This window comes from Oryx dammah, unplaced genomic scaffold, assembly GCF_014754425.2.
Source record: "Oryx dammah isolate SB20612 unplaced genomic scaffold, SCBI_Odam_1.1 HiC_scaffold_23, whole genome shotgun sequence".
NCBI lineage: Eukaryota > Metazoa > Chordata > Mammalia > Artiodactyla > Bovidae > Oryx > Oryx dammah.
The window spans coordinates 114,676,311-114,691,287 of NW_024070207.1; the positions used below are offsets into that span (position 1 = coordinate 114,676,311).

The 14,977-nt window shown below is 40.0% G+C and overlaps 1 protein-coding gene across 4 annotated transcripts in view; it reads left to right on the top strand.

The window, feature by feature from the left end:
• Nucleotides 1–14,977, top strand: part of SH3KBP1 (SH3 domain containing kinase binding protein 1) — a 331,078-nt gene that overhangs the window by 192,882 nt on the left and 123,219 nt on the right. Inside the window, exon 1 of one of the 4 annotated variants that reach the window (XM_040266530.1) lies at nt 6,307–6,357. The exons of the other annotated variants lie outside the window; for them this stretch is intronic. Coding sequence (XP_040122464.1) covers nt 6,343–6,357 — 15 coding nt within the window. The 5' untranslated portion in view covers nt 6,307–6,342. Of the gene's footprint in view, nt 1–6,306; nt 6,358–14,977 lie in introns of those variants that run through there. 4 annotated transcript variants of the gene reach the window in all.

Here is a 14,977-nt window from a genome sequence, read left to right on the forward strand (position 1 = left end):
GGTTTTACAGTCATCCACCTAGAGATTGGGTTGAGAGACTGTAAGAAGGCAACCCAGACAGGACCTTATTCTCATGAACATGGCTTATACCTTATCTCCCACCTGTGGACCAGAGAAAGAACTTCCTCATCAGGCTGCTTCCCTGTGACCCTCCTCTCGTCTCACTCTTTTTCTGAACGCTTTCCCTTTTCATGAGTCACTCAGGTGATCACTCCTGGCCAAATAAGCTCAGAAAGATGTGTCAGGTATTACACCTGGGGAGGTCAATTCCAGATGCACAGGTGAGTCCCAAGACCTACCTAACCTGATGTGTGTTTTTTGTTTTTTGTTTTTTTTGATGTGGGCCATTTTCAAAGTCTTTATTGAATTTGTTACAGTATTGCTTCTGTTTTCTGGCCAAGGCAGGCATATGAGATCTTAGCTCCCCATCCAGGAATCAAACCTGCACCCCCTGCATTGGAAGGCAAAGTCTTAACCACTGCACTGCCAGGGAAGTCCCTGGTATATTTTTATATAGAATAATCCTGGCTTTTTGGTACCAGCTTATTCCATGCTTAAGTGCCCTAGGTACAGCTAGTATTGGCCCCCTTAATTAATGAGAAAAGTAGTCTTTTTGGTCTGGGATCTTCAAATGGCCAGATTGGAAAAAATATTTTTCTAGGTTGGTTGTTTACCCTATTGGATTCCCTACAAGAAGCTTCATGGTCTTCCCGTCTTAGTTGATTTCCATTATGATCTCTCTCTCTCTCTCAAAATGATTGTTTTCTTTTTTTTCTTCTCTGTTCCACAACTAGATATTGTGTTTGCATCAGTCTCTTTTTTAACTCTCATCATCTTGAATCTCATTTATAGAATCACAGGCATCCAAATTAATGCCTTGATAATATCAACATTGTAGCTTTTACTTGTAACAGAAAATTAGAATTAAAGTTACATATAAATGAGCTAGTAATCAATTTTTTAATCAGCCAAATTGCAGGAAGAGAAATTTTAATATCATCATATATATCTCAGGTAGTCTTTTTATTCCTACTAGTAAAAATTCATCAAGCTGTATACTGATGTAAGATTAAAACATGTAAACATCTAAAGTGATTATCTTAGTTCCTTAAAAGTGAGAGAGTTATGTCTCTAACCCTTTGAAGACTGTAGCTGTGGGGTATCCCAGGAGCTAATAATACAAACTTTGATTAATGAAACACAACTGGGTCAAACCTTGTCATGATTATCTGAGACCTATAGTGTTGAATGTCTTGCACAATGGTTAAAAGATAAGATTTTGTGACATCTCTTAAGGAGATGAAAGACCTGTGATTTTTAAAGAGCAGATGGAATTGAGATGCCCACTGGTTCCCTAAGCTGAATGAAGTGTCTGGGATTTTCAGACTTTGCTTTCTGTGTTATCTTTCTTAATCTGGGAAAGGTAAGAAGATTGCTGGTAGGAAAAGGGAACCAGAAGCAGTATACAGAGTTACTCTTGGACATAGTAGGTGCTGTTTAGTATTTTATGTGTGTTTCATGTATACTTTCTAAAACATTCAGATAGTGTATTTTCCATGAAATGTTTAATAGCAGCCATATGGTCACCAGGAATCACATTCCCGGGAGGCCTTAAAATTGTGTTTTAGGAATGTAGTGGTTATTAAGCATGAAGGTCAGAATTCCCAATGTTCATATCCTAATTCTGCCTCTTCCTGGGACAAATTATTATTATTATTATATCTACAAATTTAGATTCCTCATCTGTAGAATAGAAAAACAAGAAAACCTGGCTCATGTGGTTGTTAGGAAGATTAAGTAACACACACAAAAATGGGTCCAAGTGCCTGGCATAGAATAATCACTGAATTAATGTTAGTAGTTATTGTTACCCTTCTGGTTGTTAGAATATGAATGCCTATAAATAGAAGTGCAGTCTCCAGGATCATGTCTTTAACTTTTCATTATGGAAATTTTAACACTTGGAGAAGTAGAAATAAATTTTGCTACATCTGTGGTAGCTGTTTGACATCACCAAGTCTTCAGTGTTGGCCATTGGAAAGTAAGTGCTGTGTGCTGTGCAGAAGACGTGTAGGGCACTGAAAATACTCTGTACGGCGTGTCTTCCCAGGTGGCTCAGTGGTAGAGAATCCACCTGCCAACGCAGAAGACACAGGTTCGATCCCTGATCTGGAAAGATCCCTGAAGAAAGAAGTGACAACCTACTCTAGTATTCTTGCCTGGGAAATCCCATGGACAGAGGAGCCTGGTGGGCTATAGTACATAGGGTTGCAAAAGAGTCTGACACGACTTAGTGACTAAACAACAATTCTGTATGATTCCATAATGATAGACACATGTCATTATATTGGGTTGGCCAGAAAGTTCATTCAGGTTTTTCTGAAACATCTTACAGAACGAACTTTTTGGCCAATACAAAACATTTGCCCAAACTCATAGAATTGAAAAGTTAAGAGTGAACCCTAAGGTAAACTAGAGACCCTGGGTGATAAGGAGGTTCATTGGTTGTAACAAATATATCACTCTTCTGTGAAATGTTGATAGCAGGGGAGGCTGAGCATATGAGGAGGTACAGGGTATCTGGAAATCTCTGCACCTTCCTTTCACTGTTCTGTAAACCTCAAAGTGCTCTAAAAATAAGTCTAAGAAATAAAAGAAAGCAAGTCCATTATTTTGGACCCTGTCTTTGTTAGTCACCATTGTATCTACAGTTCCTTGAAAATCATTGGTAAACTATAGGTGGCCTTCAATAAATATTTGTGACTGGATACATGAATATGTTTTGTCCTAATCCAAGCATGAGAATAAAGGAAGACTCATTCTGTTTGGGGTCTGCTTGTAGCCTGGTTGTAGATTTACTCTTCCATTTGCTCATTAATAGGCTCATTCCTTCATTCAGTGAAGCTTTATTGAATGTATTTTATGGATCAGCAGTGGCAGCTCTGAAATTTCTGGATAAATGAGCTAAGGAATGGCAATCCATTTGGAAAGGGATTGTCTAGGTAGCATGTCTGGATGCTGTGTTAGCATAATGTGTGCAGACTTTTCACCTGGCAGGTTGTTTGTTGCAGGGGCGACGGGGAGGGTGTGGGCGGCTCTGGTGTATTTAACTGGAATGGAGTTCACACTTCCTCCCCCACATCACGCCTTAGATCAGCTGTCACATACAGGCCTCTCATTTAGCGCTTTGGATTGTCCCTACATGAGAGAGAAGTGAGTACATATTTAAAGTCATTCTGATGCAGGGGAAAAGGACTGGCAGAGCTATGTCCAAAGCATTAAAGACATTAGAGAGGAAGGAGCTGCTAACTTGCCTGGAGTCTGCGAGGAGGGAATAGTGCGTAGGGGAATAGTGCGTAATTCTTCAAGGAAAGTGACATTTGAGCCAAGTGTTAAAAGATACCTGGAGATTCATGGTCCCAGCAGTGCGTACAGGGACCTGGGGAGAGCGTGGTGATGGCCAAGGGCTGGGTCTGGCTGGACTGCAGGGGTCTTGAGGGCGGGGAGTTGCAGTGAAAGTAAAAGTCGCTCAGTTGTGTCCGACTCTATGCGACCCCATGGACTATACAGCCAATGAAATTCTCCAGACCAGAACACTGGAGTGGGTAGCCGTTCCCTCCTCCAGGGGATCTTCCCAACCCAGGGATCGAACCCAGGTCTCCACATTGCAGGCGGATTCTTTACCAGCTGAGCCACAAGGGAAGCCCGAGTTGCAGGAAAGCCTGACCCTATTTCCTCAGGTCTGCCAGCCTACTCACAGGCTGCATCTCTGGGTGGGCTGGCACACTGGTGGAGGGGTTCTGACAGGCAGTGTGTTGGTCACATTGGCACTTTAGAGAGAAAACTGGGGAGGTGCCGGGCAGTGTGGACTGGAGATGGGAGAGGAAGTAGCTGGGAGAGTTGCCAGTCTCAGGGCTCCGTGGTTGATGACTAATTGGCCAGGCACCAGGAACTTCTAGTAGCTCTTGGAAAGGGGCAGATGGGCCCACCTCATGCACACTCTTTGAGTTGGGCCGCTGTAGACTGGGTTGGCAGCAGAAGTGACGGAAGAGCCAAGTTTCCTTTCAAAGAAAACTCTTTTGTGTGTTATGGAAAGCAAAATGCCAGGAGTCAGCATTCGACTATCTATATCAATAGCTAGGCTTAGGATGAAGAGATAAGAAAGCTAAGCCGAGAAGGCATTAAATCCATTTATATACGTGTTAAATACATTTATATATATATATATATATGCAGATGTATATAGTCAGAATATCATCATGTGTGTCTATAAATCACATATATACATTTATTTATATATACATGTACATTCAGCAGGCTTATCTTCCTAATAAATTTTTAAAGAAAATTTTAATTTTAGAATAGTTTTAGATTTATAGAAAAATAATGAAGATAATACAGAGTTTCCACATATCTCACTGCCAGTTTCCTCTGTTACTAGCATCTTACATGAATATAGTAAGTTTATCATAATTAGTGAACTAATGTTGCCATTAATTAAAGTCCATCCTCTTTTCAGATTTCCTGAGTTTTTACCTAAAGTCCTTTTTCTTGTCCTGGATCTTATTTAGGAGACCACATTACATTTGCTTGCCCTGGTCTCCCTAGGCTCCCCTTGGCTGTGACGGTTTCTCAGACTTGCCTTGTTTTTGGTAACCTTGGTAGTTTTGCAAAATTTTGTAGGATGAACTCAAGTTAGCATTTGTCTGATGTTTTTCTCATGATTTGACTGAAATGATGGATTTGGGGGGAGGTCCACATAGGTGGAGTGCTGTTCTTATCCCATCAGAGAAAGGGTCCATGGTCTGAACATGACTTTTCATGGGTGATGTTGACCTTGGTCTCCCAGCTGAGGGAGTGTTTAGCCGTTCTCTCCACTGTAGAGCTGGTCTGTTTTTTCTCCTTTTCCCCATCAACTCTTTGGGAAGAAGTCACTGTACATGCCTCGCTCTTCAGGAGTGGGAAGTTGAGCTCATCTGCTTCAGGGTGGAGTATCTACATTAATTATTTGGAATTCTTCTGCAGAGATCATTTGTCTTGTCCCTCCCATCCTAATTAGGTTTTGATAAGGGAATTTCTTATCTGTCCTCTAAATTCAAAATGCTAGTTCTGTGGCACATGCATCATACTTGCCATTTTCAGGCAAGTGACATTTCCCACATGTGTTTTCTTGCCTGATATATAAGCAGATCTATGCCTTATTTACTCAAGCAGATTGCAAGTTTCTTGAGGACTGGGACAGCATCTTATTCAAAGCCCTTTACTACTGTAGGTAGTTAATAAATACTGAATAAATGGTTTTTGAATGAGCTTAATTTAAAAATTAACCATAGTTAATAACTGAAACCAGTTATCAGAATCTCCGTACATGAAAACTGTAGTAAGATGAGGATACTATTGAAGAGAGCTTGAATTTGTAATAGTCACTCATAGGGTACTTCCTGTGTGCCAGGCACTTTTCTAAGTAGTTTACATATATTACCTATTTAATCTGCTGGATAGCCCTGTATCATTGTGCTATTATACCCATTTTATAGATAAGGAAACTGAGGTGAACACAGTCTAAATAAGTTGCTCAAGATCACACAATTAGGAAGTGGTTCAGCTGGATATTTGATCTTAGACACTCTGGCTATAGAGTTGTGAACTCTTAAACATTGGGCTCTGAATTCATCATAGTGATAATTAAAATGGTATCTCATTTAGGTGAAAAAAAAATTTTTATTTAAGCACTTTATTCCTATCTGTTAGGATACTCCTGGTGGCATGGCTGGCAGCAGTCTTGCTGTATTTTTCCTAAGGGAAGTGAATGGCTGCTGCTCCTTCAGATTTTGTCTTTTTTAAATGAGTAATTTTTGTGTTTTACAGCTATTTTATTTCTTTAAAATACACTCATGATGGGCATTTCATATACAAACCATATCTTAGACATCTCTCACTCCCAAATCATGTCATCTATTGAAAGATAGTGGGTTTTTTATTTTCTCTCTGACGTTTTTAACCAGAAGTGGTTGCCGAGTCTTGCCAAATAAACGCTCCTTGAGTGTGTTGCTTGTCCCAGTGGTCACACCTGTGGGTCTGAGGAGGCAGCCTAGATTCCTGCGGCAACGTAGGCGAGGGAGGAGGACTTTTCGTGAAGCCACCCAAGCCATGAATCGGCCCTGGCTTCCTGAACCACAAACAAATGGGAGCTTTGTTCTCCCCGTTGCTCATTTGGTCCCAAGTATGACTCAGGGTTAGGCTGGGTCCTTCAGGCTCCGTGCCTTTGGCTGTTGGAAGGAAGTGGGAGGGCTGCAGGGAAGTTCTGGGACCTTTTCAAACTGAAAAGAGGAGGCTGCCTACATGATGGGAGAAGAGGTATTTCTTTTTTTTTTTTCTTCTTTTTTTCTATTTTCTTTTAGAGATGGAATAAGTTCCCTTAACTTGTATCTTACCTATACTATTCTCTAACAAGCTTTGTGATGAGTTTGCATTAGTAGGTTATAATGAAGTGTTTGCTAGCTAGGATCCCCTGTGGAGGTGGGAGGGGAGTTGCTGTGAATGGGTTAAGGAACAACCTATAATGGGGAGGATTATTTTCTACAATCAGATGTGACACTGGAACTATTTAGCTGTTTAAACCACCCCCCACCACTTTGGTCAATTTGGTCATTAATTTTTACAGATGTTTCTAATTTCTCTGTGTCTGGGGTTTTCCTGTGCTCATACTGCAGAGAGTAATTTGGATGGGCAGCCTGCACAAGCAGTAACTGTTACACCATGTCACCGAGATGTTTAGCAATTACAGATGTTTGTGTGGTAAACAAATGCAGCTTGCTCTTCAGGTTAGCTTAGGAGAGAAGACCACGTCCACACAGAGTGAGCCAGCTATGGGGTGTTTCACTCTGGGGTGGGGGGCATGGACATTGGCGTTTTCCTGGTGAATGAAGAAGCTGTGAGTAGTGACTTCTGGGTGCTGTTGAATTGCTTTTTATTGAGGTAAAGATCTTTGGCTGATTTTGTAGTACTGGACATTTCTATCTGTTTGCTCATATATAGCATAAAATAGAGACACTAAATTATTTGATTTTCTAAGAGTTTGCTAGTAATAGATAGTCTGGTTTCTCTCTGTGAGTTGTTCATATTTGTCTACCTAAAAGCAGAAGTCTGTCATTTTCCAAACACAAAATAAAATTCCCTAAATAAGCCACAGGACAAGTAAGGCTTCCAATGTGTCATATGTCTTCCATATTCCTGTTTTTTGTTGCAAAAAATTTTTTTAAGGGACAAGTTGATGATATCTATAAAATATATTCCTCTATGTCTTTTTCTGTCAGCTCTAACATAATATTTTCACAATTACATAAAAAGGAAAATAGCATGAAAAAAAGGAAACACACTGTTTTAACACACTATTTTAAGAGTAGGAGGAGTTCTTGAAAAGTTTTTTGAATGGTCTGTTGCTTGCCTAGAAGGATATGAGTGCAGGCAGCAGTTGGCTAAAATAAAAAATATATTCATCTGCAATGGCTTGAAAGAATTTTCCTATTGAAAGATATCTTAAATTTGCTGATTATTATTATCACTGGATGTCACTGATCTGAGTTGTGAAAAGTAAAAATGAGAATTAGGTATTTATATGCAAAATTCAGATGGTGACTCTTCATTTGGGAAATGAGTAAACGCTTGATGAAGCATAAGTTGGAAAAGTCTTGATGATGGCCTCTCTGGCTCCATCAGATGAGGGCCTGGAGATGGGCCCCTTAAAGGTTAGTGACCTGTAAACTACTCTTTGCACTGCTGAGTGCCCCCCAAATCCTTTGCTTACTTGTTTCTCAGAATGGAAATAGCTCTGTTATTCCTCTGCTTATAGAAGCTCTTTGCAATAATTATTATAATAATAACAACTCAAAGTTAAAAAGAAACAAATAGAAATTGTCCTTAATTCTGTGATCCAGGAATAACTATAGTCATCATTTTATATGCATCTTTGATCTGATCCTGAATGTGCATGTAGCACACGTCACTCTTCATACAATAATTAGGTCATATTAAATGCTACCAGTGTTTAAAACTTAATATGAGTTCTCCTTTTCTGTCAGAGAGCTGTGTGATCATTCATTGTCAAGATGCACCACCATCTATTGAACCATTCCCTGTGTGATAACCATTTAGGTTGCTTCCAGATTTTTGCTATTAAAAATAACATTTTGTATATGCATCATTGTACCTTCTCTGATTATTTTCTTTGACTGAATTTTTAAAAGAGGAACTTCCAGATTGTAGTGTGACTTAATTCTGGTTGTTGTTGTTTTAAATGAAAATAACCCAAGTAAGTATATGATTAAGAAAAATTCCAACAGAACAAAACCAAGACTGTCTCAATCCCACACTTAACTTTACTTCCCAGTGGAAATCCCCCATAAGAGCTTTCTGTGTACCCTTCTAAAAGTATAAAATCTTTTCATTGTGGTAAAATATATATAACATGACACCACTTTATTCCTTTTTGAATGTACAGTTCAGTAGTGTTAAATACATTCACATTGCTATACAACCATCATCACCATCTATCTCCAAAACTTTTACGTCTTCCTAAACTGAAAACTTTGTGCTTATTAAATGCTAACTCCCAGTTCCCCCTCCACTTAGCAGTTACCTTTCTACTTTCTTTCTTTTTCTTTGACTACTTGTGTGAGTGGAGTTATAAAATATTTGTCCATTTGTGGTTTGTTTCATTTAGCATAATGTCTTCAAGGTTCATCCATGTGCCTGAATTTCCTTCCTCTTTAAGGCCGAATAATACTCCATTGTATCGGTACAGTTGGTTTAGCTATCCCTCCGTTGCTTCCCTAGTGGCTCAGAGGGTAATGAACCTGCCTGCCATGCAGGAGACCTGGGTTCGATCCCTTGGTCGGGAAGATCCCCTGCAGAAGGAAATGGCAAGCCACTCCAGTGTTCTCGCCTGGAGAATCTCATGGACAGAGGAGCCTGGCAGGCTACCGTCCATAGGGTCACACAGAGTCGGACATGACTGAAGCGACTTAGCACGCGTGCACACACACACACATACGCACACCCTTCCATTGATAAACAGGTTGTTTCCCTCTTTTTACTACTGTGAATAATGCTGCAGTGAACACTGCCATACTGACTCCTACTGTCAGTGTTTGGGGATATATCCCCAGGAGTAGAATCACTGAACCATCTAGATTCTCTTTTTATCATTACAGGGAGCCTCCATACCGTTTTCCACACTGACTGCAGCATTTTACATTCCCACCAGCAATTCACAAGAGTTTGTCTCTCCATTTGCTTGCCAACACTTGTGATTTTCTGTTTGTTTTTCTTTTTTAATAATAGCCATCCTATTGGGTATGAAGTAGTGTCTCATTGTGGTTGAGATTGGTGTTTAACTTGTGTTCATGTTGCCTATCACTAAAAGGAAAGGATATTATTCTTCTCATCTTAGAATGATGAGTTGAGAAGAAAGTCTTCTGAGAATCCCTATGAACTAGCAGATCAGGTACATGATCCTAAGAGATTGTAAAATTGCTTCAAGGAAGAATTAGTTCCCCCTGTTCCTGTGGCTCCTGCAGAACAGATGAGCAGAGAGTTTTGATGGTTGCTGAGCTTCAGAGGTTTAAGGGTGACAGGTTTATGAAGAGTGGATTCAAAGCCATTCTTTTGAGAAAAGATGAATTTCTCTTTTGTGCTATTTTCATTCTATCTAAAAATTTTTATTGGAGTATAGTTTCTTTACAATGTTGTGTTAGTTTCTGCTGTAAAGCAAAGTGAATCAGCTGTATGTGTGTATATGCATATACATATATACATACATATATATATATATATATATCTCCTCTCTTTTTTTGGATTTCCTTACCATTTATGTCACCACAGAGCATTAAGTCGAGTTCCCTGGGCTGTACAGTAGGTTCTCACTAGTCTGTTTTATGCATAGTAGTATATATATGTCAATCCCAATTCATCCCACTCCTCCTCCCCCAACCCCATACTATTTTAATTCTAAACGATAGTACTTGTTTCATCTTACGTTGTGGGGAAAGCAGTTTTATGATTAATTTTTCTCTCTTCACGTTCTGCTCTGAAATTCCTTGGGGACAAGAGATGAAAGTCCTTCCTTTCGCACATCATTTGCCAACATGTTCATTTGCTTCAGTGGACATTCTTCAGTGGGGTGGGCTGAGGTATCTGTAAGTATTTCATCATGCCCTGTTGTGTTCATGTATTAACAATTATTTCATAAGATTTATAGTCCTAGAGTTTGCAGATACTTTTGGTTCCTGAAGTTCAAAGTTTTAAAATTTTCTCTGTGGCCGTTAAAATGATCATGCTTCAGTACCTAGCTTGTCTTTTTCTCTCAGAGATTCTCACTAGTTGTTCTAAGCAACTAGATTTCGGTGGGATGGATTAAGTGTAATGCTCTATGAAAGGGCTTCCCTGGTGGCTCAGACAGTAAAGAATCCTCCTGCAATGCAGGAGACCTGGGTTTGATCCCCGGGTTGGGAAAATCCCTTGGAGAAGGAAATGGCTACCCACTCCAGTATTCTTGTCTGGGAAATCCCATGGATAGAGAAGCCTGGCAGGCTACCGTCCATGGGGTCACAAAGAGTCAGACACGACTGAGCAACTAACAGTTTCACTCTGGAGGCTTCTCTGGTGGCTCAGATGGTAAAGAATCTGCCTGCAATGGAGAAGACCCAGGTTCAATCCCTGGGTGGGGAAGATCCTCCAGAAAAGGGAATGGCTACCCACTCCAGTATTCTTGCAACTTTAAAACAACCCATTAAGCTTACTCTGCATGGTAGTCTGTCTTTGATTACATATAAAGAATTTAGATCACAGAGATAGTTCAGTTAGTCAGCAACCTGTTTTGTAGTTTTCTGTGGCATTCAAGGCCATTTAAAAGGTGTGAGATGAAGAAAAAAAAATGTGAGATGACAGCCTTATTCTGAACTCAGGCTCTTCATGTCAGAGGCCAGATCCTAAATAAATAAATAATCATAAATGCTCTAGAAACACATGGAAGCATAATTATAATAACCCCTACTTACACCTCTAATAGCAATGTCTCTTTCTCTAAACTTGGGCAACAAAATGAACAATTTACAAATTAAAAGTTTTCCAGTATTGACTTAAAAGCCAGTTCTTCATCAAAGGACCATGGTTAAGTCATTTCACAAATGGCCTGTGACTCAGGAGTGTCACCTCAATTAAACTCATCCTTGAATTTTTAGGAAGAAAATAAACATTATTTGGAAAATTGAAGACAGATATTTGGGGGTCTCTATCATTTAGAAGCTATATTTCTGTTTTGCTCATTTAAGCTGAGGATGTTAGAAGTGATAAAGATGGATTTACTGCCTCATTTTCTTTTTCTTCTTTCACTTACTAAGTAAGCATTTTCACCCGCCAGTGATTTTAATATGTTTTGCTTCATTTGTTTTGGTAGCATCTGCTCAGTCTGTTCTTTTTATTTTGATTTCTTCGTTGGATTTCTCATTTTTTTTCTCTTCACCAGAGGCAGCTTTTCTGAAACTTCTTGGGTACCTTTTCTAGACTGTTAAGAAAAATAGATAAGATATAAAATGTCAAGACTTTAGATCCTAGAATTGTTCAAATATGTCCTTTTGGGACAGTGCCTAGTACTGTCCATTTACTGCATTGGAGAGCTGGATACAGTTTATGTCTTATATGTCTCAATTTTAGATTTAGTTTCTTTTGCTTCAAACCTCAGTATCCTCTCTGCATTCAGGTGTTGTTAGTAGCAGAGAAAGTAGACTTGCTCAGAATTTAGAATTCTATTTTTTTCAAGTGATGTGAATACAGATACTGCTATTTTTGACTCAGAAGAAGCCAAAATGTTACAAAGATGGTAACTCTGTGCCCATGCATGGATGTAATTTGCCTAAGCAATGCATGTCATATTGTCGATTTGCAGCATAGAGGTGAACAGAGCATAATTAATTTTTACGGTGCTTACAGTAAAGTGTCATAGGATCACTGACATTTTGGTGTAATTTTTGTTTTCATTGCCCAAGAGCTCAAACAATTCCAGGTTTTTCTGACTAGAGCCTTCAGTCTTAGGTCATTAGGCAGGAGAGGAGAAAAGTGGTCCAGGTAAGAGAGGACAAGGGGTCTTGAGAAAATTCATGAGAAACCAAAAGACATACAGCTGGGTCAGGGAGACATCACAGTACTAAAGTGGTTAAATAGGGCCACAGAGCAGTATGTTTGTGTGAAGCCCAACCCTGACATTAGTCTAAAAATCCTGTGTGAAATGAAAATCTAACATGGGTTGATGATCTTGTCATGAAACTGAATGACTAGAAAGAGGAAGGGGTACTCTAAGAGGCGATGACAGAAAGCAGCGAATGAAGATAGTCAGGAAACTGGAACTCAGGGGATAATTTGGGAGTGTGGAGTAGTGTTGGTCCTTGTGGCAAAGAGAGAAGGATAAACAGAGTTGAAGAATTGTGTTGGGGTTAATGGTTGACCATTCTCTGGTCCCATTGATGGATGAAAAAAAGGGAGTCCCCTTTAATTGGAGACATGGTGGCCAGCTTGGAAATAAGAGAAGTAGCTTCCCAGGTGGTGCTAGTGGTAAAGAACCCGCCTGCCAGTGCAGGAGATGTAAGAGATGTGGGCTTGATCCCTGGGTGGGGAAGATCCCCTGGAGAAGGTCATGGCAACCCACTCCAGTATTCTTGCCTGGAGAATCCCATGGACAGAGGATCCTGAAAGACTGCAGTCCATAGGGTCGCAAACAGTCAGACATGACTAAAGCAACTTCGCATGCATGCACAGCCAACAGTGAGCATTGATCATTCTTCCTTGTCCTATGATGGGAACGGTGTGGAAATCTTCCCCTGAAAGTCCCTGTAGAATTGGATAGATGCTCATCTGAAGACCACCTGTCTGAAAGAGATTAAGTATAATAACTTGGGAGTAGGGAATAGGTTATAAACTCCAGAAGTGCCATCACTGGCCTCTGTCCACCTTTGTCAACATCCTCTATGAATCTGTGTTGTGTTTTCCATGCCAAGCCTATAGCAAGTCTTCGTGGAAGGCACAAAGAGGAATTGCTGCTCTCGGGAACTCAAACATGGAGAGCACTGAAATGAACGTTCTGTATTGTAACAGAAAAGGACAAGGGATTTCTAAAGACCAGAAAATGCATCCGTTGGGTATTTTGCTGTGCACATTATCTTCCCCACACCCTCATAAGAAAACAAGATATGCCTTTAGAAAATAACATATAACCGCAAAAAGTGCCGTTAAGAAAGCACATGATTAAAGTAGGTGATTTCATGGTTTTTTTCCTTCTTTTAAAAAAATCTATTCATTTTTAATTAAAGGATAGTTGCTTTAAATATTGTCTTGGTTTCTGCCATACATCAACATGAATCAGCCATAAGTATACATATGTCTCCTCCCTCTTGAACCTCCCTCCTACCCCATCCCACCCCTCTAGGTTGTCACAGAGCACTTGTTTAAGCTCCCCGAGTCACAGAGCAAATTCCCACTGGCTATTTATTTCACATATGGTGGTGTATGTGTTTCCATGCTACTCTCTGCATTTGTCTCACCCTCTCCTTCCCTCTCTGTGTCCTTCATTGTGCTCTTTGTCTGTGTCTCCATTGCTGCCCTGCAAACAGATTCATCAGTACCATCTTTCTGGATTCCATATATATGTGTTAATATGTGATTTTGTTTTTCTCTTTCCAACTTATTTCATCGTATAATAGACTCTAGGTTCATCCACCTCCTTAGAACTGACTCAAATCCATTCCTTTTTATGGCTGAGTACTTTGTCAACAAAGGTCCGTCTAGTCAAGGCTATGGTTTTTCCAGTGGTCATATATGGATGTGAGAGTTGGACTATAAAGAAAGCTGAGCACAGAAGAATTGATGGTTTTGAACTGTGGTGTTGGAGAAGACTCTTGAGAGTCCCTTGGACTGCAAGGAGATCCAACCAGTCCATCCTAAAGGAGATCAGATCAGTCCTAGGTGTTCATTGGAAGGACTGATGTTGAAGCTGAAACTCCAATACTTTGGCCACCTGATGCGAAGAACTGACTCATTTGAAAAGACCTTGATGCTGGGAAAGATTGAGGGTGGGAGGAGAAGGGGACGACAGAGGATGAGATGGTTGGATGGCATCACTGACCCAATGGACATGGATTTGGGTGGACTCCAGGAGTTGGTGATGGACAGGGAGGCCTGGAGTGCTGCAGTTCATGGGGTCACAAAGAGTCGGACACAACTGAGCAACTGAACTGGACTGAACTGAATATGCTGTTGTATACCACAGCTTCTTTATCCATTCATCTGGTTGATGTACATCTAAGTTGCTTCCATGTCCTAGCTATTGTAAATTGTGCTGCAATGAACATTGGGGTACATGTGTCTTTTTCAACTGTGGTTTTCTCAGGGTATATGCCCAGTACTAGGATTGTTGGGTCAGTTTAATTCTTAGTTGTTTTTTTTTTTTTTTTTAAGGAATCTCCATACTGTCCTCCTTAGTGGCTGTGTCAATTTACATTCCCACAAACAGTATGAGAGGGTTCCCTTTTCTCCACACCTTCTCCAGCATGTATTGTTTGTAGATTTTTTGATGATGGTCATTCTGACCAGTGTGAGGTGATATCTCATTGTAGTTTTGATTTGCATTTCTCTAATAATGAGCAGTGTTGAGTGCATCTTTTCATGTGTTTATTAGCCATTTGTATGTCTTTGGAGAAGTGTCTGTTTAGGTCTTCTGCTCACTTTTTGATGGGTTATTTGTTTTTCCTGATATTGAGTTGCATGAGCTGCTGTGGTGAAGCTGAAACTCCAATACTGGAGATTAATCGTTTGTCAGTGGTTTCATTTGTTATTATTTTCTCCCATTCTGAGGGTTGTCTTATCACATTGTTTATAGGTTCATTTCCTGTGCAAAAGCTTTAAAGTTTAATTAGGTTCCATTTGTTGA